The 23947-nt window shown below is 36.1% G+C and overlaps 1 protein-coding gene across 1 annotated transcript in view; it reads right to left on the bottom strand.

Moving 5' to 3' along the window:
* LOC118662034 (sodium channel protein type 1 subunit alpha) overlaps positions 1-23947 on the bottom strand; it is a 99823-nt gene that overhangs the window by 19089 nt on the left and 56787 nt on the right. The window contains exons 12-21 of the mRNA XM_036320647.1: positions 22400-22747; positions 20968-21100; positions 19396-19634; positions 17682-17855; positions 16347-16703; positions 14658-15137; positions 8896-9016; positions 6483-6637; positions 4645-4818; positions 1743-1865 (exon numbers count right to left, since the gene is read on the bottom strand). Of these exons, the coding sequence (XP_036176540.1) occupies positions 1743-1865; positions 4645-4818; positions 6483-6637; positions 8896-9016; positions 14658-15137; positions 16347-16703; positions 17682-17855; positions 19396-19634; positions 20968-21100; positions 22400-22747 (2304 nt within the window). The remainder of the gene's footprint in view (positions 1-1742; positions 1866-4644; positions 4819-6482; positions 6638-8895; positions 9017-14657; positions 15138-16346; positions 16704-17681; positions 17856-19395; positions 19635-20967; positions 21101-22399; positions 22748-23947) is intronic.

The following is a 23947-nucleotide window of genomic DNA, read 5'->3' as shown; positions in this document are numbered from 1 at the left end:
CAATATCTTACTGTACTGTACTGCTCTTTTCACTTGAAGGAAACACGCCCTGTAAGGATCACTACTCTTGAGCTTCGGGGCCTTACTAAGCAAAATAAGGGTTAGTTGAATACAAGCACTACAATACCGTGACAGTCAGCCTGGTAACCAAGAAGGCGACTAAGTGACTATCTCACTATTCAAAGAGATTAGTCGTGTCTTGGGTGGGACATAGCTGGACGGTGTGTGCCTTCTCAGAATGGCACGCAATTAAAAATGTAGGAGTTATTTATTTCTGGAATTTTCCATTTAATATTTTCAGACCATGGATAACTGAAACCACGGAGTGAAACCTCGAATAAAGGGGAACTGCTATACTTTGATTCAGGTGACAAGTTTTCAAGTAGAATGTATTAAAGTAGTATTTTTCTCCAGAACTGACACTGGCAGTATAAAACAATAGAAAGTGACATTTAATTGGAAAATAAACTTAATTTTCACATACCCTGGAGAGAATTTACTTTAATGTTTTAGTAAAAACTTAAGGATCTCTGTGAGAAATAAAATAAGACTATCTTATATTGTGTTAAATTGTTTCTAATGAGGGAATTATTTATATGAGTTATGGAAACTGAAGACAAGTCTTATGTTCTTAAAAAGTGACATTTAAAAAATTTTTATTTTAGAAGAACATATTATAAGGCTATCAGCAACCTAGAAAATGCAAATGGAAAAAGACAAGTCTGCTTAGATTCTACAAACATAACTAAATCTTAGTCAATAAAAGAGCAATATTTTTTCTTAATTAAAAATCTTTGTTCTGGTTAAAAATTGATTTTTTAATAAATAACTAATTTCTATTCTATATATCATATGTAAGTGCTTCATGCTTTTTAAAAAGGTCTGGAAAATTAACAAGCAAATAACAACAAAATTTCTAATCTGTTATAAACCATAGGGAATGGTTTAGTATTTCCTTAGAAGAAGTAATATAAAGTTTAGTGTAATTCTGATAAATGAGATTTAAGTTATGGTTAATTTATAAATCATCTATGTAATGAGTCAAAATTACATTTTCTGCTCATTATGCTGTAAATGTTTTACCACATTGTCATGAAAAATTGTGTGGATTTATATGTAAAATCTTTAAGTTACTATTACTATTTGTATAAATTAAGAAGATTAATGCAATTATAAATTGAGGCTATATTAAACATAACTTTTTTAAAAAGTTTAAAATTTAGTCAATATTTAATATCTACCCTTGAAAATATTACAATAATGCAAGCTTTGGCATTATACAGACAAAACTCTGTCAATTTTTTCTTTTTGCTTATTCTTAGGCACATGTGTGAGTCATATTATTTTCAATAAAACTCATAAAGTACAGTTTAGATCATCACAATGAGAAGCACATGATGTCAAATTCACTTTAGTTGATTATTATCATATCATTACACACAGTACTCTAATAGTGCATTTGCTTTTTTGTATACAGGTTTGTAAGGAAACTCCCAAGATAGATTAGGAAATAAAGTCATTTTAATAAGCACAGCAGATAAATGATATTGTATCATTTCAAGGGAGGCCTAAATTCTCTTGCATATCACCTAGAAGTAAATATGCAACAGATAAAAAGATAAAGTAGCAATTTTGCAAGGATTTGCCATTCCTTTGCATGCATGGGTTTTTTTCCTTTTTAAAACTCAATATATTTTAATTTTGGCTATAGGCTATACTTCTGGTTCTTTCAGTTTCCTTACCCTCATCCCTTCAAATCGTGATAAAGCTCTTAGGGGTCTCAAAGCTCTTAGTGTCCTGAGAGATTTGATGGCACCAAGTTCGGAGTAACCCAAGGCATTTGCTGTTAAACTGACCAATGAAACCTGCACCAAGAAACAAACAAACACAAACAAAGATAACTGTCATTCAATTTTTAGTTACTATGTCATTCAACAAATATGATTTTGCTTGTAATTACTCAGAAGATAAATGGTTGCATATTTTCAGTAAACCTTTAAAAATTTTAAGGAAATATTTTCAGTCTGATGAAAAAAAGTAGCTTTTAATATGTTAATTAAAAGCTAGTTGAATAAAAACACCTCAAATGCCATGTAATTTGTTAATTGTTCAATGTTAGTAGACCAATTAGTTTTTAAAAACTAAATAAAAATTAATTTAACAAAGAAAGACATCTAAGTGCAAGAAAATGTCATTGGCTATCCTTCCTTTATTTTATTAAGTCACTGCTGAATATAGGGTTTTGCCTATGGCTAAATAAAATACAAAAACTGCTATTGCATCAGAAAAAGCAAGAAATCTCTATCCTGCAGTCATATGTTCACCTAACTACAATTGATACTCTCCTAAATTAAGGTGCTAAATCACCTTGATTTGTAGTTTATTTTTGGAAGGAGATTCTTTGTCTTGCTAATATGTTGTGTTTTCATTTGTTTAAAGTTTATTCTTATGTAAGTAAATATAACTTAAAATGTTATTTTACTATGAAACTCTCAATTTTTTTTCTATACTAATTTACAGCTTCTGCTATAGTACCTGGTCCAAAATGGCCAATCAAATATTTATCAAATAAATAAATCAATGAATTTATATGCAAAGACTAAGAAATAAAAATGTTAGCTGTCTAATTTTCTTTGGTAAAGAGTTTATCAAAACTCCATGTCCAAACAGAGTTACAATTTCATTCATTTGAAAATGGCTAGTATTGGGCAGTTCCAAATACACTGGACACTGCAAGGGAGGGCAGTTGGGGGCAATCAGGCCTGCAGGGGAGGGCAGTTAGGGATGACCAGGCTGGCAAGGGAGGGCAGTTAGGGGTGACTGGGCCAGCAGGGGAGGGCAGTTAGGGGTGACCAGGCCAGCAGGAGAGGGCAGTTAGGGGCAATTGGGCTGGCAGGCAAACAAGCGGTTGGGAGCCAGCAGTCCTGGATTGTGAGAGGGATGTCCGACTTCCCGTTTAAGCCCAATCCCGGCTAAACAGGCAGTCAGACATCCTTCGAGGGGTCCCAGATTGGAGAGGGTGCAGGCTGGGCTGAGGGACACGCCCTCCCCCCCCCCCACCCCGTGCACGAATTTCGTGCACTGGGCCTCTAGTATTTATTATAATTTTTATATTACTTTAGATTTACTATAATTCCTTTTGTCTTTTTTAGAGTGATTTTCTAATCCATATGAAATAATGAAAATAGAACATTGAAAAATAAAAGCATCATTATTACAAAACTACAAAATGCTCTATAGAATTATTTTCTTAAAATATATCATAAATGATGATTAAAAACCAACTTGTAATAATTGTGAGAATTGAAATATAACTTCCAATGTTTGAAACCTTAATATTAGAAACTATTTCTCTCTATGATATGATGAAGAAATTTTTTGAGGTTTTCTCTCAATTTACTAATTTCATTGTAACATTATTAAGCTTTTCAAATAGTTCTGGCTTTGCCTTTGTTAGAATTAAGAAGACATAATATATGCAGGACTCTTAGCCTAGAAATACTTTCCACAAGAAGCCTGCATCTTTCTGCTGGATTATTATCTTTTTGGGATAAAACTGTTACCTATGAAATCTGTGATATTTTGGATACACTTTTCTAAAGCTGAAGTTATGCCAAATTGATAATATGAAACATGATGTTTAATTTTAACAAATTTTAGGACAGTAATTTCTTTTAGGGAAAATGAAGTATTATTAATCATTAGGTGTAGAAATCTGTGAAGGTCTGGTACATTACTAGTCTATAGTGTAGGGGAACTCTCATCACTGTATGAAATAGATTTTCCCTATACTCTGTACCTTACCTCCTGTAATAAAGTTATAAGCCATCTATCTATATAAAACCTTAATATGCAAATCAACCAAATGGTGGAACGACCAGTCACTATTATGTGCACTGACCACTGGGGGGCAAACTCTCAACACAGGAGTTGCCCCCAGCCTGCAGGCTCCAACCAACAGCAGCAGCGCGGGGCATGGCTGGTGAATGGGTGGTACCAGGCCAGCTAAGGCGGGTGCAAGGCAGGGGCCCCAATCACCCCACCAGTCGCCCCACAGATTGGCCCTGATCACCAGCCAGGCCTAGGGACCCTACCTGTGCAGGAATTTCGTGCACCAGGCCTCTAGTATTATATACTCTTTAAACCTACCCTTTAAAAACTTTGAGTAGATCAAAGAGAATTTTAAAAATTGACAGGGCTCCCATTATCATGACTGTTTATCAAGAGCCTTTAAGACCGTATGTACTAACATCATCATTTACAGAGTTAGGAGCCAAGTACATTTCGCACTGGCATACAACCAAATAGAATTGGGGCTGGGATTCAAGCCCATCTGCCTGATTCACAACATAAGAAATTTAAACAACGTGCCCAGTTTTACCACTGTCCCTACAAAGTGCTGTTTTTTATATTCAGCTGTTTCCTAGATAATCACCATAAATCTCATCCTTCCAATGCTAAATCATTACTAAATTAGCTGATTCTTACAAAAACTACAGTTACATTCAGTGAATTAATTTAGGGACTATTACGTAGCACATCCCGTCAACACAACATAGTGGTCAGAGACTCACTATTTTAGAATTAGCACATACATAACACAAACTACCTTTAATGGAAGACAAAGATATGGAGAATACCTACATCAACAATTAAGAAGTCCAGCCAACACCAGGCATTGGTGAAATACGTTTGATAGCCATAAGCCACCCATTTTAGAAGCATTTCCAGAATGAAGATGTAAGTGAAAACCTTATCAGCATATTCCAGCATTGTCTTAATTGTCTTTCGCTGATCAATATATATATCTTCAAATGCCTGTAAGAAAGAGTTACACATTTTAGATTTCTAAAACCATTGTACTCTATAAGCTTTTTTTTCTGATCATATATATATGTATATATATAAAAGTATATATATACATATATATGTATGATATTCAATTGGAATAGGAGGACAGAGGAACAATAGCTATTGCTTTTTTTTTTCTCTTTAAGATCTTTTAATGAATCAAGGGAAAAGTTATAGTCTCTCTTTATAATATAGCTAAAAGAAAAAAAAAAGTAAATGTTTATGAATTAATTTGACTTATTAGAAAATAGTTCTTGATGGCATATCCTGATAGTACTATCCCAGCTTGAAGTTATTTATTCCTTTTGTTTGATTTCTTTTGCTTCCCCTTGTTGGCTTTTTGCTAATAAAAAGAGGTTGAAGAAATGAAAAGTAAAGCTTATATTTTACATAAAGTAGAATTGTAACTGATAATCACATTGTCCAATTTTACTGGTTTGGTTCATTTGTCCCTTTCCCCCTTCATTTTGTTGATAGTTTATATTTCTCAGCAAAGACAAGGTCTGATACATTACTAGTCTACATTACTTCTCATTTAGATAAAATTACTTCTTATTGAGACCACAATATGTATTCTTCTATTATGAACCTCTCTTGATATTTCACATCAAAGTCTCACATTTATTTCAATGGTAAAGTATTATTTCTTGTCTTAGTAGTATATAAAGAAATTCAGTTTATCAGAGAAGTATGCAGAAAATATAGGCCTATATTCTAATTATAAACTTAAGTTAAAGAAACATTAAGAGCCATCTATCTATCCACCTATCATCTATCTATCATCTATCTAATGGCTTAAGTATTCCATCTGTGTTAGTGTTTTTCCTGAAATGCTATCTATATGTTACAGTTTATATTTTTGTAATTTATTTTTATATAAATGTAAATTTATTCTGATGTAAAGGAAGTCTTCATATAAAGAGAAACCAATCCTTAAATGAATCACTTAGGCACACTGACCAGTATTTGTTACCAATATTCATTATTTCCTAAATAGCATCAGAATAGTTTCATAATTCAAAAGGGTCAGAGAAGTGGTTCCTAAGGACTTACTGACTGTCCATAAAGAGATAATAATACCATTCAGAAACACAATTCACCAGGATTTAAAAGTTATAAACTCCCAATCACAGGATTATCATTAACTTCACTGTAGCTGCCATGGCTACTTTCTTAATAAAATATAAGTAATTAAATATTCATATTATTTGGTTATAATGAATAAACTGGAGGGAGAAATTTTCTGGGTTACTGAATAAGCAAAAATTAAATAACTTATTAGAAATATATATTAAATTCAGAAATAAATAGTTATACATTAAGTCTATAGTCTGGAAGATATGAAACGGGCGGAGGTAATTAAAAATGCCTTGGAAACAGGTTCAAGGGTAGGATGATTGATATAGAGATGTATTTATGTTCTAGGAAGAAGTCATAAGCAGAGATAACAGTTAGGGCTTAATTAAATGGGGGTGATGGCTGATGCTGTGGAAATGAAAATGGATGTACAATGAAGGTTGAGGAGAAAATGTGCATTTACTAAAACAATGCAACAGAAAGGGTTAATAAGTCATTGGTATTAGATTATTCTAAAACTTAGATTATACCACTTTTGCTTAATATTCACTCACCAGAGCACCACTACTAAGGAGAATCATGAAAACAATGAAGGTTTCAAACCAGTTATGTTCAACTATTCGGAAACATGTTCTTCTCAGGTTCCACCATTGTTTTCCTCTCCCTTCTTCCACGCTTACTTGGCAACATTTGAATCTTTGTACACAGCCTGCAAGTATAATGTTCAAATAGATAAAATAATTCTGCTGCTTCCATAATAACTTCTGCCATGTCCCAGATACATCTTTTCTTCCCTTTTGCCAGCTCTACCTTGCTAGGATAACTCTCTAAGCCTGAGTAGTGAGAGCACATTTATTAGCAAAAGTTATAAAATCATTCAGGCTCTTTAAATGGTTCCCTGGCTAATAATACCTGCTTTTTCTGACTCACTTGTTATTCTCCAAGAAAGAACTTTGTAAAGTACAAATCAGCGGTTCTCAATCTGTGGGTCGCGACCTCTTTGGCGGTCAAACGACCCTTTCACAGGGGTCGCCTAAGACCATCCTGCATATCAGATATTTACATTACAATTCATAACAGTAGCAACATTACAGTCATGAAGTAGTAACGAAAATAATTTTATGGTTGGGTCACAACATGAGGAACTGTATTTAAAGGGCCAGAAGGTTGAGAACCACTGGTGCAAATCAATGTAAAGGAGTTTGCCTTTTCCTCTTTCATCCCATTGCGCTCTGTTAAAATCTCCAGCAGGGGCGGGGAACATTATTTTTCTGCCAAGGGCCATTTGGATATTTATAACATCATTCCAGGGCCATACATAATTATCAACTTAAAAATTAGCCTGCTATATTTGGTCAAATATTTGATTGACTCACCCCTAATGCCTTGGTAGAGCCAAAATATTTCGTGGGTCTTATAGGGCCCGCGGGCTGGACATTTCCCACTCCTACTAGAAAAGGACTTCAAAATGGAAATTAATAATAAACAGAAATCTTCCCTTTTAAAGAGAATATAAAGTAATAACCTACATCTCTCCCAACAATGCTAGGTTTGTTACTGTTTAGGTTTTCTTGTGGTGCTACTAGAAGAGTTTACATAATTTTCAAAATTAATTTTGTTCACTAAAATGTGATTTGCATGGCCCTGTTTTATTTGTCATTTTTTTCCTTACACTGCTTCCACTCACTCTAACATAAGAATTAAATCAACAGGAAACTGTGAATGACTTTGTAAGCACCAGGGAGGATACATACACGGAAGGGAGGAAGGAAGGAAGGAAGGAAGGAAGGAAGGAAGGAAGGAAGGAAGGAAGGAAGGGAGGGAGGGAGGGAGGGAGGGAGGGAGGGAGGGAGGGAGGAGGTAGGGGAGGGGGAGGAGAAAGGAAGGAAGGGAAGAAGAAAGGGAAAAGAAAAGAACATGGACCTTGCTCCCAATAGTATTACATCCCAGGTTTCAAGAAAAGATATAAACACAGGAACCCTGCCTCAAGTGGAAAAAGTAAAAAGCCAGGTATGCTGGAAAAAAAAAGGGAAAAGAACAGAAAGGGAAGAAAGGGAGAGAGGGATGGAGGAGGATAGAAAAAAAGAGAAGAGACATATAACAGTTCAAAAGAGAGAAGAGCTCTCATAAAAGAATATATGACTAATTATCAGGAGAATTAAATGGATCTATTGATTATAGCTGCTGAGTTCTTTTCCACTATGGTGAGATGAAGGTAGTTTGAGAAGGACTTTGAGTGATGTGTATAATTTATATAAGAATTAGAGGGAGATATTAGATATCAGGCCTTTGAAGAAGGGATCACTAAATAGAGAATATTCAAATAGATTCATCTCTTCAAAACTTAAATACTCCAGAAAATCTGATTATGGAAATTACTACTCATAGGGAAAACAAAGATGCCCACTTGTGAAATTGTTTTATTTTATTGTTTTTTATAAATATATTTTATTGATTTTTTACAGAGAGGAAGGGAGAGAGATAGAGAGTTAGAAACATCAATGAGAGAGAAACATCGATCAGCCGCCTCCTGCACATCTCCTACTGGGGATGTGCCCGCAACCCAGGTACATGCCCTTGACTGGAATCAAACCTGGGACCTTTTAGTCAGCAGGCCAACGCTCTATCCACTGAGCCAAACCGGTTTTGGCAATTGTTTTATTTTAAAAATGATACATTAGTCACTAATTTTGATTATATTAAAATATTTTTCTCCACATTCATGATCCCTACCACATAATGGGCAGAGATAACTGAAACATAACAGATTGAAAATTCATTAGCATGTTAGAGGTCATTGAAATAGATCCACTACAAAGTTCTATCCTGCTATGAGTGGTCTATTTTGAGTGATCAAGAGCTAAAAGCACACACACACACACACACACACACACACACACACACACACACGCAAAACAAAGCTTCACTCCACAAATGGAAGGTTAGCAGGAGGGTCATGTTCTTTACCTTCTGTGAAACAGGCCTCAGGCTCCAGGGTCTCCTCAGGCTCCACCACAGGCTGTTCCTCTGCGGGGGCGCCAATGTCGACGGTGCTGCCTTCAGACGAGCTACTGCTTTCATTCAGTTTCTGTGCACGAGATGGACATAATTAGCAAATCACTTTAATTTTGGTAACTAATAAGTATCCCACCAAGAAGGGATTAGTAGTATCAACTGATTTTGAATTCTCTTTGAAATGAAGAGGTTTTGGATAAGAAGACGAAATAAGGAAATTGCCTATATGGACTTCTTTGCCATAACTCACAATGTAGATGTGAAGTCAGATTGCTACGTCATGAAGTCACAAATAGCCAATCAGAAACATGTACTAAGCAATCCACTGTTCTATGGATTAGAGAAGCCCCCATATTTGCTTAGGAGCAAATCTTTTAATTTTCAAGTGTTTAGAATTTTTTCTTGTCATTTCACTATTAATCTCTAGTTTAGCTGCATTGTGATTAGATAATAACCTACATGATGTCTTCTATTTTGAATTTATGGAGACAATAACACTATGCAGTATCTACTATTCTGAATTTATTGAGGTTTACTTTGAGATCCAGTATATTGTTAATTTATATAAATGTAACATGGGCACTTAAAAATAAGAATTCTCTGTAAATATAATTTTTGAAATAATAAACGTTTAGAGCATATTTACTTTTATTATTTACTAGAGGCCCAGTGCACAAAATTCGTGCACTGGTAGGGTCCCTAGCAACCACCAGCCAGGGCCTCCCTTCCTCCCTCTGGCCGCCTGCTGCCACCACCACCTCCGGCCAGGGCCTCTCTCCTTTCCCCTGGCCGCCTGTTGCCGCCGCTGCTGGCCAGGGCCTCCCTCCCTTCCTTCGGCCGACCCCACCCCCTGGTCGAACTCCCAGACAAACTCCAGGTCAAGGGGACAATTTTCATACTACACTTTTATTATATAGGATAATATTCAAGTTATCAGTGTCCTTTTTGAATTTTTCTTTGTTTTATCAAAGGCTAAAAGAATATTATTAAAACCATCACAATCAGTATACATTACTTTTATCAATATATTTGTATAGTTCTCATTATTGAAAGAAAAGATAAAGTGGCTCTGAGTAGTTTATTTGATTGGGGTAATAACACTATTATACAAAAAGAGAAGGGAAAGATTTGTGGAAAGAATCTGTTTCTACATTAGTACATTAGATATACATTCAAATAAAATGCTAAATAAATAGAATAACAGCAAAATAAAACATCCTCAAACAAGTATTTTATTGATTTAAAAACCGATAAGGTCAATTAACTTTTCCTTTTCTGTTCTTACATTAAAATTTTATTTTATTTTGAAATTCACCTAATAAAGCTACTGATTCTCATAGTTTTTAGATTAAGACTATTTTAAAAACCCATGTTAATGTTTACTAAACCATTAATCAGCCTTTAATTTACTAACTTCCAAAATGAGCTAGTTTATTTGAAAACAGGTATATTTCCACACATGACTCTCAGTAGCTAAACTACAGAGTCTGCACTGACTTGCATTCTCCATGTGTTTTTGGCAGGCTGACTTAACAAGGGAACATAGAGAATGCCGGAAACACATGGTGCCTGAGGCATCCAATTCAATAACCATTTAATAACTACAGCCCTGATAGTAGGAACATTTTTCTTCTCAGTGGCTTTATGCAACATTTTTCCTTTTAAAAATGTTTGCTACGGAAGCAAATGATTTTGACCCTGAGTGTGAAAACAAAGTGAAGCAAATAAAATACTCCATGATATTATTTTAAGAGTACATGATTAAATAGTATTTTCTTGTTCTCTGACTTGATCTTAGGATGCTTTTGCTTTTATGTTAGACTTGGTTTGTTAGAGGGAACTTATCTATAGGATTTAATATAAGTTCAATTGATAATAAGTGCTAAAATATATTAAAAATAAAGTGGGCCCAGCTGGTGTGACTCAGTGGTTGAGCTTTGACCTATAAACCAGGAGGTCACAGTTCAGTTCCAGGTCAGGGCACATGCCCGAGCTCAGTCCTCAGTGGGGGGCATGCAGGAAGCAGCCGATCAAGGATTCTCTCTCATCATTGATGTTTCTGTCTCTCTCTCCCTCTCCCTTCCTTTCTGAAATCAATAAAAACATATTTTAAAAAATAAACCTAGAATTTAGGGGTCAAAAGGGTACAGAATATGTATGTGTCTATAAATATTATTTTTGAGAAAAATATTTATTTTTAAACCTAGGCATGTACTATTTTAATACATGCCTAGTGTATTAAAGGTGAACTTTTCACTATTATTATATATTTAAGATATATATATATATATATATATATATATATATATAACCTTAAGTCATACATAAATGAGATGTTCTACAACCTCAACAATATTAATATTTAATTGTGTATATTGTGCATTAGTAAATATTTCCAATGTACACTAAGCATATTAAACTTTAAAATGGCCTCTATTAAAGACTCTCAACAAAGCACCCATATAATATCAAAGGAAAAACCACTGTACAGAGATTTAGTATTTTCACAGAGCAGCTAGAAAAATTAAATATTATTATTAATTCTCACATCATCCCTAAAACCCAGATGATTTCTTCATCAAGCTGTGTGTTAGAGTGACAGTCTTCAGTAGATTATTCACATTTACTAAATATTGAATTGTTCTTATTGTGAAATCTAATGATAGTCAAACAATTGCCCAGAGTAGAGGTGATGGTGGAGGAATAAAACTCTAATATATTCTAAATTCTGCTTTTTAACATGAATTTTTGTATCAATGATTAGCTTTAAAGTAACAAAAGAAAAATAACATTCCATCATATATTGGACCAACAGAAAATTATTATAACACAAATAAGTTAGACACCAAAAAAAAAAAATCTGCAAAATTCATTAATAATTCCCAGGCTAGAAAATAAAATTGTAAACCAAATGAGTATTTCCATTTTTAAATTCATTTTTCTATATTGAGCAGAGTCACTAGTGTTTTGATATTAATTTTTAATGTTAAATAACATAATCTATAATAATAAAAGCGTAATATGCTAATTAGACCAGACCACCTTTCTGATGACCTTCCTGTCGACCTTCCTGACGAACTTCCAAACGACCTTCTGGACAAAGCCGCTGTAGCAGGGGCCAAGGCAGAGGCAGCTGCCACCGTGGCGGAGGCCAAGCCCCTTGCTCAAATTTCGTGCATTGGGCCTCTAGTACTATATAATAAAAGGCTAATATACAAATTGTCCCCTCAGGAATTTGACGGAGAGTTCAGTAGCTTGCTATGACATCCACTGACCACGAGGGCGGCGTGGAACATGGCGGGCAACCAGCGGCCGCAGCGGGGTGCTGAGGGAGTGAGGGAAAGGAGGAGGTGGGGAGGCTGGGAGGCAGGGTATCTGATCACCCTGAACGATGGCCAAGTCTAGGGATCCTACCCGTGCCAGGCTCTAGTTAACAAATATTTAATGTGTCTACTGAAAGCGTTTAGTTCTCTTTTTAGTCAGACAAGCTTGGGTTTGAGTCTCAATAACTGTTTTATAGACCTTAGGCAATTAATTTGATTCTTTAAGCTTTAGTTTCTAATTTATAAAATGGTCCCTACTTCACATAGTTGCTATAGGAATCAAACCAGATAACACATGAGGAATGCTTGGCATATGCTTACTGAATAAATGATAATAATTTTCATATCAATATCATATAGTTTGTAATATACGTATCACCTCACAGAATGGCTACTTTAAAATAAATCATCAAACAACAAGTGCTGGCAAGGATATAGAGAAAAGGGAACCCAAGGCACTATTGGTGGGAATGCAAACTGGTGACACCACTGTAGAAAACAGTATGAGTTTCCTCAAAAAATGAAAAATGGAACTGCCTTTTGACCCAGTGATCCCGCTTCTTAGGAATATAGCCTAAGAATCCTGAAACACCAATCAAAAAATATTTGCAACCCTATGTTCACAGCAGCATTATTTACAATAGCTAAGATCTGGAAATAACCCATGTGCCAATCAGCAGGTGAGTGGATTGACAAGCTGTGGTACATTTAAACAATGGAACACTACATGGCTGTAAAAAAGAAGGAACTCTTATCCTTTGCTATTAGCATAGATGGAACTAGAGAGTATTATGCTAAGTGAAATAATCCAATCAGAGAAAGACAAATACCAGATGATTTCACTAATATGTATAATCTAATGAACAAAATAAACTGATGAATAAAATGGAACCAGAATAATGGATACATGGAACAGCCTGGTGGGTGCCTGAAGGGGGAGGGGTGATGGTGATTAGATAAAGAAGGTGAAGAGATTAGTTAAAAAACATTTATGCGAACCCCATGGATATGCGTGTGGTAAAGGCGGAGGGAGGAGGAGGAGAGGGTGGATTGAGGTAGGCAAAGGAAGGGAAAGTGGAAGATACTTGCAATAATGTCAACATTAAAATTTTTAATTAGCCTGGCAGGCATGGCTCAGTTGTTGAGCATCAACCTATGAACCAGGAGGTCAGAGTTCGATTCCCGGTCAGGGCACATGCCTGGATTGCGGGCTCGATCCCCAGTATGGGGTGTGCAGGAGGCAACCAATCAATGATTCTCTTTCATCATTGATGGTTCTCTCTCTCTCTCTCCCCTTTTCCTTCCTCTCTGAAATCAATAAAAATATATATTTTAAAAATTTTAATTAAAAAAAGAAAACAATTTAAACAGTGTAAACTAAAGAGTATTTTTTTTGTTTTTGAGATTTCCCCACAATAAATGGGAAATGAAGATGCTTTATTCTAGACTTCCTTTGAATTATCTTTCATATCCATTAGAGTTTTAGCTTAATATTTCTAATTAAGTTGCCATGGACTAAATTGTGTGCCCCCACAATTAATTTCTTGAAGCTCTAACTCCCAGTGTGACTGCATTTGGAGACAGGGCCTGTGAGGTATTGATAGAGGTTAAAGGAGATCCTAAGGTGGGCCCTAATCCGACTGGGCAGTTGCTCTTACAAGAGGAGGAAAAGACACCAGAGCTCTCTCTCCACACATGACACCTAGGAAAGGCCAGGTGAGCACGCAGTGAGGAGGCAGCCATCTGCAGCCCCAGGAGAGCACTCTCACCAGGCACTGACCCTGCTATCACTTTGATCTCAAACTTTACAGCCTCCAGAAATGTGAGGGAATATATTTTGGTTGCTTAAGTCATGCCGTGTCCGACATATTCTATGGCATCCTGGAAGATTAACACATAGGTCACTATAATTTTAATTGGAGGATCTATATAGGGTATTTCTTCTGGTTAAGTTCTCTTCCATGTGTATGAGACAATGTGATGCAATGGAAGATATACAGACCCTTGTAAACAAAGACTGTAAGTTCAATTCTCAGCTATACCCCTCATTAGTTATATGACTTTAAGCTCCATCAGCTAATTTTCTTCTCTGAAAATTTAGAATAATAACATATTCCTTTTAAAGTTATCATATGTATTAAATCAGATGATGCTTATTTATTTCTGGGATCATTCACTTATTCACCATCTAACAAATATCCATTAATAAAAATGAGAAAATTCACACAAAAACTACATTACTCTTTAATTTATCAATCATTTCCCTGGTCTTAAATCTTCGATTTATCAGTGAAATAAAACTTTATATGATGGCAAAAAAATCTAGATAGAAAATATATAATTATAAATACACATACATAGTCATATCTACCCACAACTACAAAATCTTACCTCTTTGCTTTCTTCCAGATCTGATTCACTACTGAAGTCCTCTGTGTTTAAATTTTCAAAGTCAGACTCTCCTACAGCAATTGGTACAGTCACAGTAAGACTGGGATTGTTTATGAATGACATGTAATCACTTTCATCAATAATGTATTTTTCAACACTGCTGCCAGTTGCTATTCCACTTGTGGTTCCATTTACATCTTTAAGATAGCGAAGATCTTTCCCAATTTCTGTATGATTGGACATACAGCTGTCTTTCTTATTGTGTAGATCATCAAGTGGTTTAATTTCATCTAAAATCTTTTGCTTTCTAACGAAGGATTGTTGAATAAATTCATATATTTTTCTCTTCACATAAGCGATTCCTTTATGCATCCTCTCCACAGCAATTTGGAGATTGTTCATTTCATTATCATCATCAGTGGCTGCAAGGTTGTCTGCACTAAATGAGCTCAGAAGCAAGGCCAGAAAGAGGTTCAGGACCTTAAAAATAATATAAACATGATTGTAATTTCACCCCAATATAAAGAATAGCATATGGACATCACTTATTCCTCTAAGTGTAGAGGAAACTATAAGTTCTAACAACTAGACAAGAAAGGAGCACCACAGTACAGTGATTAGAGATTGGAATTTTTGATCCTGAATTTTTGATCCTGCTCAATAGCTATTTCCCTACACATACATCCTTTAACAAAGAGATGATTTCTGTTGGTCTCAAGCTCTCTCACGTATAGAATGAGAAGTTGTATGAGATGCCCTAATGTTTAGCTAAGTTTAAAACTGTTTGATTATAAGAAAACAGATTGATGTATGTACTTATAAAAGAGCTCTGAACTTAAAAATCACTAATGCTTGCAATTATGAATTTAAATACATTCTATAGTTTCTTTATTGATAAAGAGTGCTACTGCATAGGACATTAATTGAAATATGACCATTATGACCCAGAATGAGAATTAGGGGTTTAACATAGGCATTGACACTTGTTTTCTTAATCTATTATATTTTTCATACCTCACTAATTGAACTAATTGACTAATTAGGAGAACTGTTTATTAATTAGGAGAGCTATTTATTCCTAATATTTCCATAAGACTGACACACTAATGTATATATCCTTTGGAATATATTATCTATTTCTATACTATAAAAAGTAATTAATATTCCAAGTTTAAAGAGAGAGAAGAGTTGATCAGTTACTCGATTCAGGTAACCTCAGGACTTATTAGCCAACCTTTGTTTTGACTGAGAGCCACTAGAGAATTGGCTATCCCAGGGAGTGACTGTTACTGTGTCCATGAAGGGACAAGAAAATGGTAAAATCAGTATGAACACTTAAAGGCTTCACTTTTTAGTCCTAAACTAGCAAGTAAGATTGGGTTTTTCTCTAAATTGTTTCCAGACTTTTCCTTCCCTTGTCTCTGAATGTTCTCAACATATCCTATTAGGCCTGTCTTCAATATGATACTGTATAAGAATTCACATAATAAATGTGATGACATGATTGACAAAGTGGTGTTGAGTATTACTGTAGAGTCCCTGCTATATTGATGTGTTGTCAAAATGAGACTATAAGCATATACAAGGCTTTCAAAATTATTAATCATAGTTTTTGTTTTGGATAAAATGGCATCATTCTACCGTGCTCTTAATCTATTTCTGAAATACATATCTCAAATAAGTGCATACCACGAGGTTTCCAATGACCATGACCATCATGAAGACAGTAAGGCACATGGCTTGGCCAGCGACCTCCATGCAGTCCCACATGGTCTCTATCCATTCTCCACACAGCACGCGGAACACAATCAGGAAGGAGTGGAAGAAGTCATGCATGTGCCAGCGTGGGAGCTTACAGTCGCTGGCAATCTTGCAGACACAATCTTTGTAGCTTTTGCCAAAGAGCTGCATGCCGACCACGGCAAAAATGAAGACGATGATGGCCAACACCAAGGTGAGGTTACCCAGAGCCCCCACTGAATTGCCGATGATCTTTATTAGCATGTTTAACGTTGGCCAAGATTTTGCCAGCTTGAAAACTCGAAGCTGGAAAATAAAAAAAAAAAAATTATCATGACCTTTAAAGAGGTTATATATATATTATGGTTTACCAAGAAATGGTGATTAGTATTGAGTCTGTTATAACATCTGCCCTGCCTTTGAACCCTCTCTGGCTCATGGGTAATTTTGGATCCCCTAACAAGAATCTGGTTCTTACATATTTTAACCATGTAGATGATTTTCCCTAAGAGTAGATGTTTAATGCCGATGTGGGATCCAAATGTGCTTAATTTGTTTAGTGAAGGTGGTTATAAGCCATACTAGGCCTGACCCTATTATTAACATCGGAATTGCAATGATTTCTGCGGTTACTTATTTGTTAACAGCATGCAAAGTAACATCATATTGAGTTCTACTATAAGTGTAGAAAAGTATTTATTATTTATTAATGCTCCTTTGAGGCACTGGCATAGCTAGATGTGCCTGCATTTTAAAGTTTGGAATATTTCCCATGATTATAATTCTTTTTCTGATGTATAAGAACATATATGTGAATCAATGGGCATGTTAAGTAACCCTACAGCTTTCTTTCCTGTGATTGTGAAGAAGCTTGTTTTCCAGAGGTAGAATTAGGAAAAGTTTCTGCCCGCACATCTTGTATCTCATCATCATCCATTTTTACAAAGGGTTGTTTATATTTTAAGTTACTACTAAAATGGGATACATTTTCATTATAAATATTTTTAGATCCAGAAATATTCACTGTAGTTATCTCTAGAAACAATAATTAGAATGGTAACTGAGAAATACATTAAACTTTACATGACTATGCTTTTTGCAATAAACATTTTTTGAAATAAGTGGGGAAATTTTATCCATTTAGGAACAGTTTCTGACAATGCAAATGTCACACAAAAACTGAAAATGTTAGTGGTTGTGGTTTCAAATCTACAATAGTGTTATGCAAAAACCCTGGTTATTAGAAAGATTTTGTTGTTGCTGTTTTTGTTTGTTTGTTTTTACCAATCGAAATGAACGGAGAACTGATAATCCTTCCACATTGGCGAGGCCAAGTTCTACCAGGCTAAGTGTCACAATAAAACCATCAAAGATATTCCAGCCTTCTTGGAAATAATAGTAAGGATCCATGGCAATAATTTTCAGAAACATTTCTGCTGTAAAGATCCCAGTGAAAACCTAAGATCAAAACAAAATTACTGTAATTCCATCAAATAATGATAAAGTAGAATGACACAATATTTGCTCTTAGAACAAAATGCTTATGCTACTTTCCCCATAATGATTCTATTGCTAGCTCACACAATTATAATTGATAAAAGGCTCTCATAGACATCATTTCATTTTATTCTCATGGAAGTTTTAAAAAATATATTTTTATTGATTTTAGAAATGAAGGGAGAGGGAGAGAAAGAGATAGAAACATCAATGATGATGAGAATCATTGATCAGCTGCCTCCTGATGGCCCTACACTGGGGACCAAGCTCGCAACCTGGACATGTGCCCTGACCGGGAATCGAACCGTGACCTCCTGATTCATGGGTCGATGCTCAACCACTGAGCCATGCTGGCCGAGCCTCACAGAAGTTTGCTAAGTGGCTAAGGCAGGTATTATAATTACCTTACTGTTGAGGAAAGAGAACGTTAGATGGGTTCAATGACTTGCCTGGTATCATACAATTGGAAAATGGGAAAACTAGGATTTGAGTGCAAATCTATTTTTAACCAATGTTCTGTGCATTAAATCAAACTGCCTTTTCAAACAGCACAGGTACTGACAAGATTTTGCCCAGAAACAATTTTATTTATCAAGAGGTTTATTCTCATTTCTCTCAAATCAGATAGTTATTAAACATATATATGTATTATAATAATATAATAGTAATAATAATGATATAATATTACTATTATCAATTTGTTAAGCACACAAAAAATAAATTTACTTCCATAGTATAAACCTTAGTGCTTTGAAAATGTAAATACTACAATGCAGTACATTTTACATGTTCTGCCTTTACCATCAAAAATCCTAAATCTCAAAACAAATATGGCAAATGCATGCATTACTGTAGAGCTCTCTTTCAGCAAATAAAAGCTAATATTCCTAAGTTGAGTCAACTGACAAACACTTCAATAATTTATTTTTTTTAAGCACAGAAGAGAAAGAATCAAGTGGCAACCTGCAACCAAAATGGCCTTGTTAATCATATAATACACAAAATGTACTGGGCAATTTCAATATTTTATAGTTTTATTATAGAATAGATGGATAAAACAATATATGTCCTACCTAGATTCTGGAAGTGGAAAAGCTGGAGACGTTTTGACTGGTTAAGTTCTTGCTTATAATGATGATGACTAAGCAAGATAGAAAGATCTACTATTTTATTTTAATCTTCTACCAGTAGGGAAACTGTGATAATATTATTTCAAAAAGTGTGTCCTTAAACTGCTTCTGCATCTTAAAAACATTATAACTATTAATATTGACTTTTCAAAAAGTCCTATGCCTATTACTTTCTGAGTTTTTTTGCTCTGATATCAAGGACTATTATTGTTGGCAAAATGTACAGTGAAGTCAGCTAGATATATTTCCTATCTTTTGGGAGCCAGGAGTAGGAAGTTTGGTGGAAAGACTGCTAAAAGCTATTAAATGTAAACAGTTTCTCAAACAAAAATAATCAAAGACTGAACACATTTACCTTCTAATATGCTTACCAAGTTTCCTACTGTAAGCACATGATTGAAATGAGCTGTCATGGGGTAGTGCTCCATGGCCATGAAAAGAGTATTTAAGACAATACAGATGGTGATGGTCAGGTCAACAAATGGGTCCATCACAACCAGGTTGACAATATGTTTCACTTTTAACCAATATGGTGAACAGTCCCAGATTAAGAATATGTTGGCAAATTTGTACCAACAGGGCGGGCATTTCTGCCTGGATTCTTCAAGTTCTAGATTTAAAAAAAAAAAAAAATAAGAACCACCACCAAAAGATTTATTTTATACACACATTTATTTCAGATCCACTAGACTTCTTTTCAAAACAAAAATCTAAAGTATTTATTCTTTAGACTCCTGAACATATTTCATTAGACATACACATAAAACAGAAGTAGCAAAGAACAGGTTTTTTTTCCTTGTATGTATTGATAATGTGGCTCAGCCTTTAACTTAAATGAATCATCTTGTATTTTATTTTTATTTTTTAAAAAATACATGTTATTGATTTTTTACAGAGAGTAAGGGGGAGGGATAGAGAGTTAGAAACATCAATGAGAGAGAAACATCGATCAGCTGCCTCCTGCCCACCCGCTGCTAGGGATGTGCCTGCAACCAAGGTACATGCCCTTGACCGGAATTGAACCCGGGACCCTTAAGTCCGCAGGCCGACGCTCTATCCACTGAGCCAAACAGGTTAGGGCTGAACCATCTTTTAAATGAAGTCTCAATAGAAACATGGATTGGGGAAGTGTCATTCTGTGTTAATATCTGGCTAACCTATTATCCTCTGGCTGTAAGAGATAGGGTAGGGATCAACATGAGCCAAAAATCATTTTTTTAAATTTGTTTTTATTTTACAAAAATGACCTACTTCTCTCTTGCAATCATGAGAGTATTTAGGTTGATGTTGGAAGTCTTAAACTAAGTAGAACAGGAGAGAGAATCACTATGACTAATGGGATTAGAAACCTCTAATAGAAATGCTTATTCACATGATCTCACTTATATGTGGAATCTAATGAACCAAATACTGATAATCAAAAATAGACCCAGAGTCATAGAAGCATGAACAGACTGTTGAACCACAGAGAGAAGGCAGGGGAGGGCAGGTGGGAAGAGACCAACCAAGAACTTGTATGCATATATGCATAACCCTTGGACACAGATAATGGGGCAGTGGGGGCCTCGGCGGGGAGGACGGGAGTGGGCTGGAAGAGGTTAATGGGGGAAAAAGGTGGACCTATGTAATATTTTCAACAGTAAAGATTAAAAATAAACTATACTAAACTTATATTAACTCTTTTTAAAAAAGAAACGCTTATTCTGCATTTTCAAGGATTTTCCACACACAGGAAAACATTTGTTAGAGGTCCAATATCACTGAGTTTAAAGAATTTTTTTAAAGTTCCTAGGACTTCTAAGTAGGTATAACAAACAATAACTCTTGAAGAAGACCTACTATACTCTCCACCAAATATACTGTGTCCAATGCACAAATAGAGAGATTTGTTTAAAAGAGACGACACGTTTAATAAATTGAATTGAATGGAACTTGTTACAAACCTTCTACTGTATTTGTTAAAATGCTGGCTATACTCATCGCTCTTTGCCTTTGGGAAGGATCTTCTAGAAAATCCAGGGACACATGGAAAGAACTTGACCGTCTTTTTCTCACTTCAGTTTCAGTCGTTGTTCCCTGTAAAGAAAATGCTAATGTATTAAATAATTAACTTGAACCATATGATGAGTAAACAACTAACATGATACAGTGAATTGCATGAAACACATGCATCATGCACTTTCATATCTAATTGGTGATGGCAGGTATTGCTGACTTATTGTATAATTAACCTGGAGTGTCCAAACTGTCAACTGTTTAGCCATACAGCAAAAACTGAATTTTTTTAACCTTCTGATTTCATAATTTTATGAGACATGATGTCATTTAGATAGAGTTGATAAATCTCTTGAGAGACAGATTTAACAGTTACCTTTATTTTAGAACTAATAGCGAAAAACTAACAACTTGAAAAATTCATATAAATGATCAGGGCATTTTCTTTTGAGAAAGGAAGCTGCTTATTTTTAAAGAAATAGAAATGATCATAACACATGTAATTGCCATCTCAGTTTCTGGGCACAAGACATAGATGGTCACTGACAACACAAAATGTATGTTTAAGAACACACACACACACATGCTGCATGGACAACAGTTTCATCCAGGGTACCAAAGCAATAAGTCATCTGATACTGACTTAGTCATGCCTCATCATGCTGATATATTTCCAAGTGAGTTAACAGTCTAATGAGGCAGCATGTGTTTAGAAATTCCTCATCAGCGGGTTATGCATCACAAACATATAACATACCTTTGAACACAGACAATTGTTTTACCTGTCTGTATTAATCATTTATTTGTTTCTTTTCACTAAGATTAGTTTTGAGAAAGCCTATATCAGCATTTTTTTTTAGTAAGACAAATATGAGTACTAGAAAATTTTAAGAGAACAATGAAGCTATGTATTTAGGCACAGTGTTCTTAAAAATCTTCTAAACTAAAGCAGGGCTATATTGAAGACTCTGTTGGAAAGATTTATTATACACCCTTTACACTTAAACATAGACATCATTCATTCACTTTTTACCAGGCTCTAGAAGATGCCCTACTATCTAAGTTCAGCATGGGTATATAGCAAATCCTCCAACTGTAGACAGTAACTTATGATTGTGTCTAATTTATCCTTAGCGTGTTTAATAGGTAAATGCATTCAGGTGTTATGCAAGAGAGTGTTGAGGCTTTAAGTTTTAGTTGGTTAGTCTATAAAGGTATTACAAGATGCAGGTGCATTCACAGCTTGACCAACCAGGAATCATTCTCAAGGGGTTCCATTCTGTAGAAACACTGGCTGGTGCAGCAGTAATGGGCCCGCCATGCCTGAACTGTTTAAAACTTCCTTACATTGTCATCAGTAGCTGGCTTATCTATTATCACCTCTGGCAGAAGCTGTCCAACAGGCGATGTAGGAACCGAGGGTCCACCAACCAAGGAAACCACACCATTGCAATCCACAGTGCTGTGCATCTTCCCACTCGCGGGAAACACTGCCAGCACCCGGGACGACCGGCTGGTCTGACTTAGGTTACTGTTGCGTCGCTCTCCGTGTCGTCGGGGCACAAACAAGGAGTCCCTCCGGCTCTCATTATCCTCAAAGGTGCTGTGCTCATCGTCGGCAAAGTCATTCTCTGAGCCCACATCCTTTGCTCGCCCTCTAAAGCTGAAAAGGCTCGTTCTGCTATTGCGCCTTGGAGAAAATATGGAGCCACGGATGCTCAACAAAGACTAAAGTTGGACACCAAAAAAAAAAAAAAAAAAAAAAGCAAAATCATTAATTTAGCCATTTGAAACGTGTTTTTAATTTGCAAGATTAAGTTGAAGGAGATTTTAGCATTCATGACAGAGCATGATTCATTTCTTTTGATTAACAACATTTTTATTTTATGTGCATTTTCAGATTAAGTTAAATTCGTTTTATAAGAGAAGGTTTCGAGTCCTGGAGATTAATGAATGGGGAGACAGATTGCAATTTAAAGATATTGAAAAACAGAACCCTGAGCTACCATTTTTCAAATTCAGAAGGAAACATCATTGCAATATTACTAGGACATTGTAAACAATCGGTAAATATCAGTAGCAGGGCCACAAGAAGGCTACATTTGTTTTCATTGCTCTTTCCTTCCAAGGAATTTCATCACTTTTCACAAATTGCTTTAGTACATCTTTCTAAAATCACTTTAAATTAATCACAATGTCTGCTTCATCTATAAGGCTCAGTATATTGGGACTCGAAGTTAAAATTTCTGAAATCAGACTGATGAACTTTTTGATAAAGTATACCATGACTCATATTTTCAGATGCGCACATGATGTTTTATAAAGAAACTAGAGGCCCGGTGCACAAAAATTTGTGCACTCGGGAGGGGGGGGAGGGGGGGTCCCTCAGCCCTGCCTGTGCCCTCTCGCAGTCTGGGACCCCTCGGGAGATAACGACCTGCTGGCTTAGGCCTGCTCCCCGGTGGCAGAGGTCAGGCCTAATCCCTAGGTGCAGCCCCTGGTCGGGCTCAGAGCAGGGCCAATTGGGAAATTGGGGCGCCGCCCCCTGTCATGCACAGAGCAGGGCGGATTGGGAGGCTGCGATGCCACCCTCAGCCATGCTCAGGGTAGGGCCGAATGGGGGGTTGGGGCACCGCCCCCTGTCACACTCAAGGCAGGGGCGATGGGGAGGTTGCGGCGCCACCCCCTGTCACGCACAGAGCAGGGCCAATCAGGGGGTTGGGGCGCTGCACCCTGTCATGCTGATCCCGGTGCCGGGAGACCTCGCGGCTCCGCTGATCCCAGTGCTGGGAGGCATATTACCCTTTTACTATATAGAATAGAGGCCTGGTGCATGGGTGGGGGCTGGCTGGTTTGCCCTGAAGGGTGTCCCGGATCAGGGTGGGGGTCCCCACTGGGGTGCCTGGCCAGCCTGGGTGAGGGGATGAT

Source organism: Myotis myotis, unplaced genomic scaffold (genome assembly GCF_014108235.1).
Source record: "Myotis myotis isolate mMyoMyo1 unplaced genomic scaffold, mMyoMyo1.p scaffold_m19_p_8, whole genome shotgun sequence".
Lineage (NCBI taxonomy): Eukaryota > Metazoa > Chordata > Mammalia > Chiroptera > Vespertilionidae > Myotis > Myotis myotis.
The sequence above is the reverse complement of the archived record's forward strand: the minus strand, read 5'-3'. Positions and strand labels throughout refer to the sequence as shown.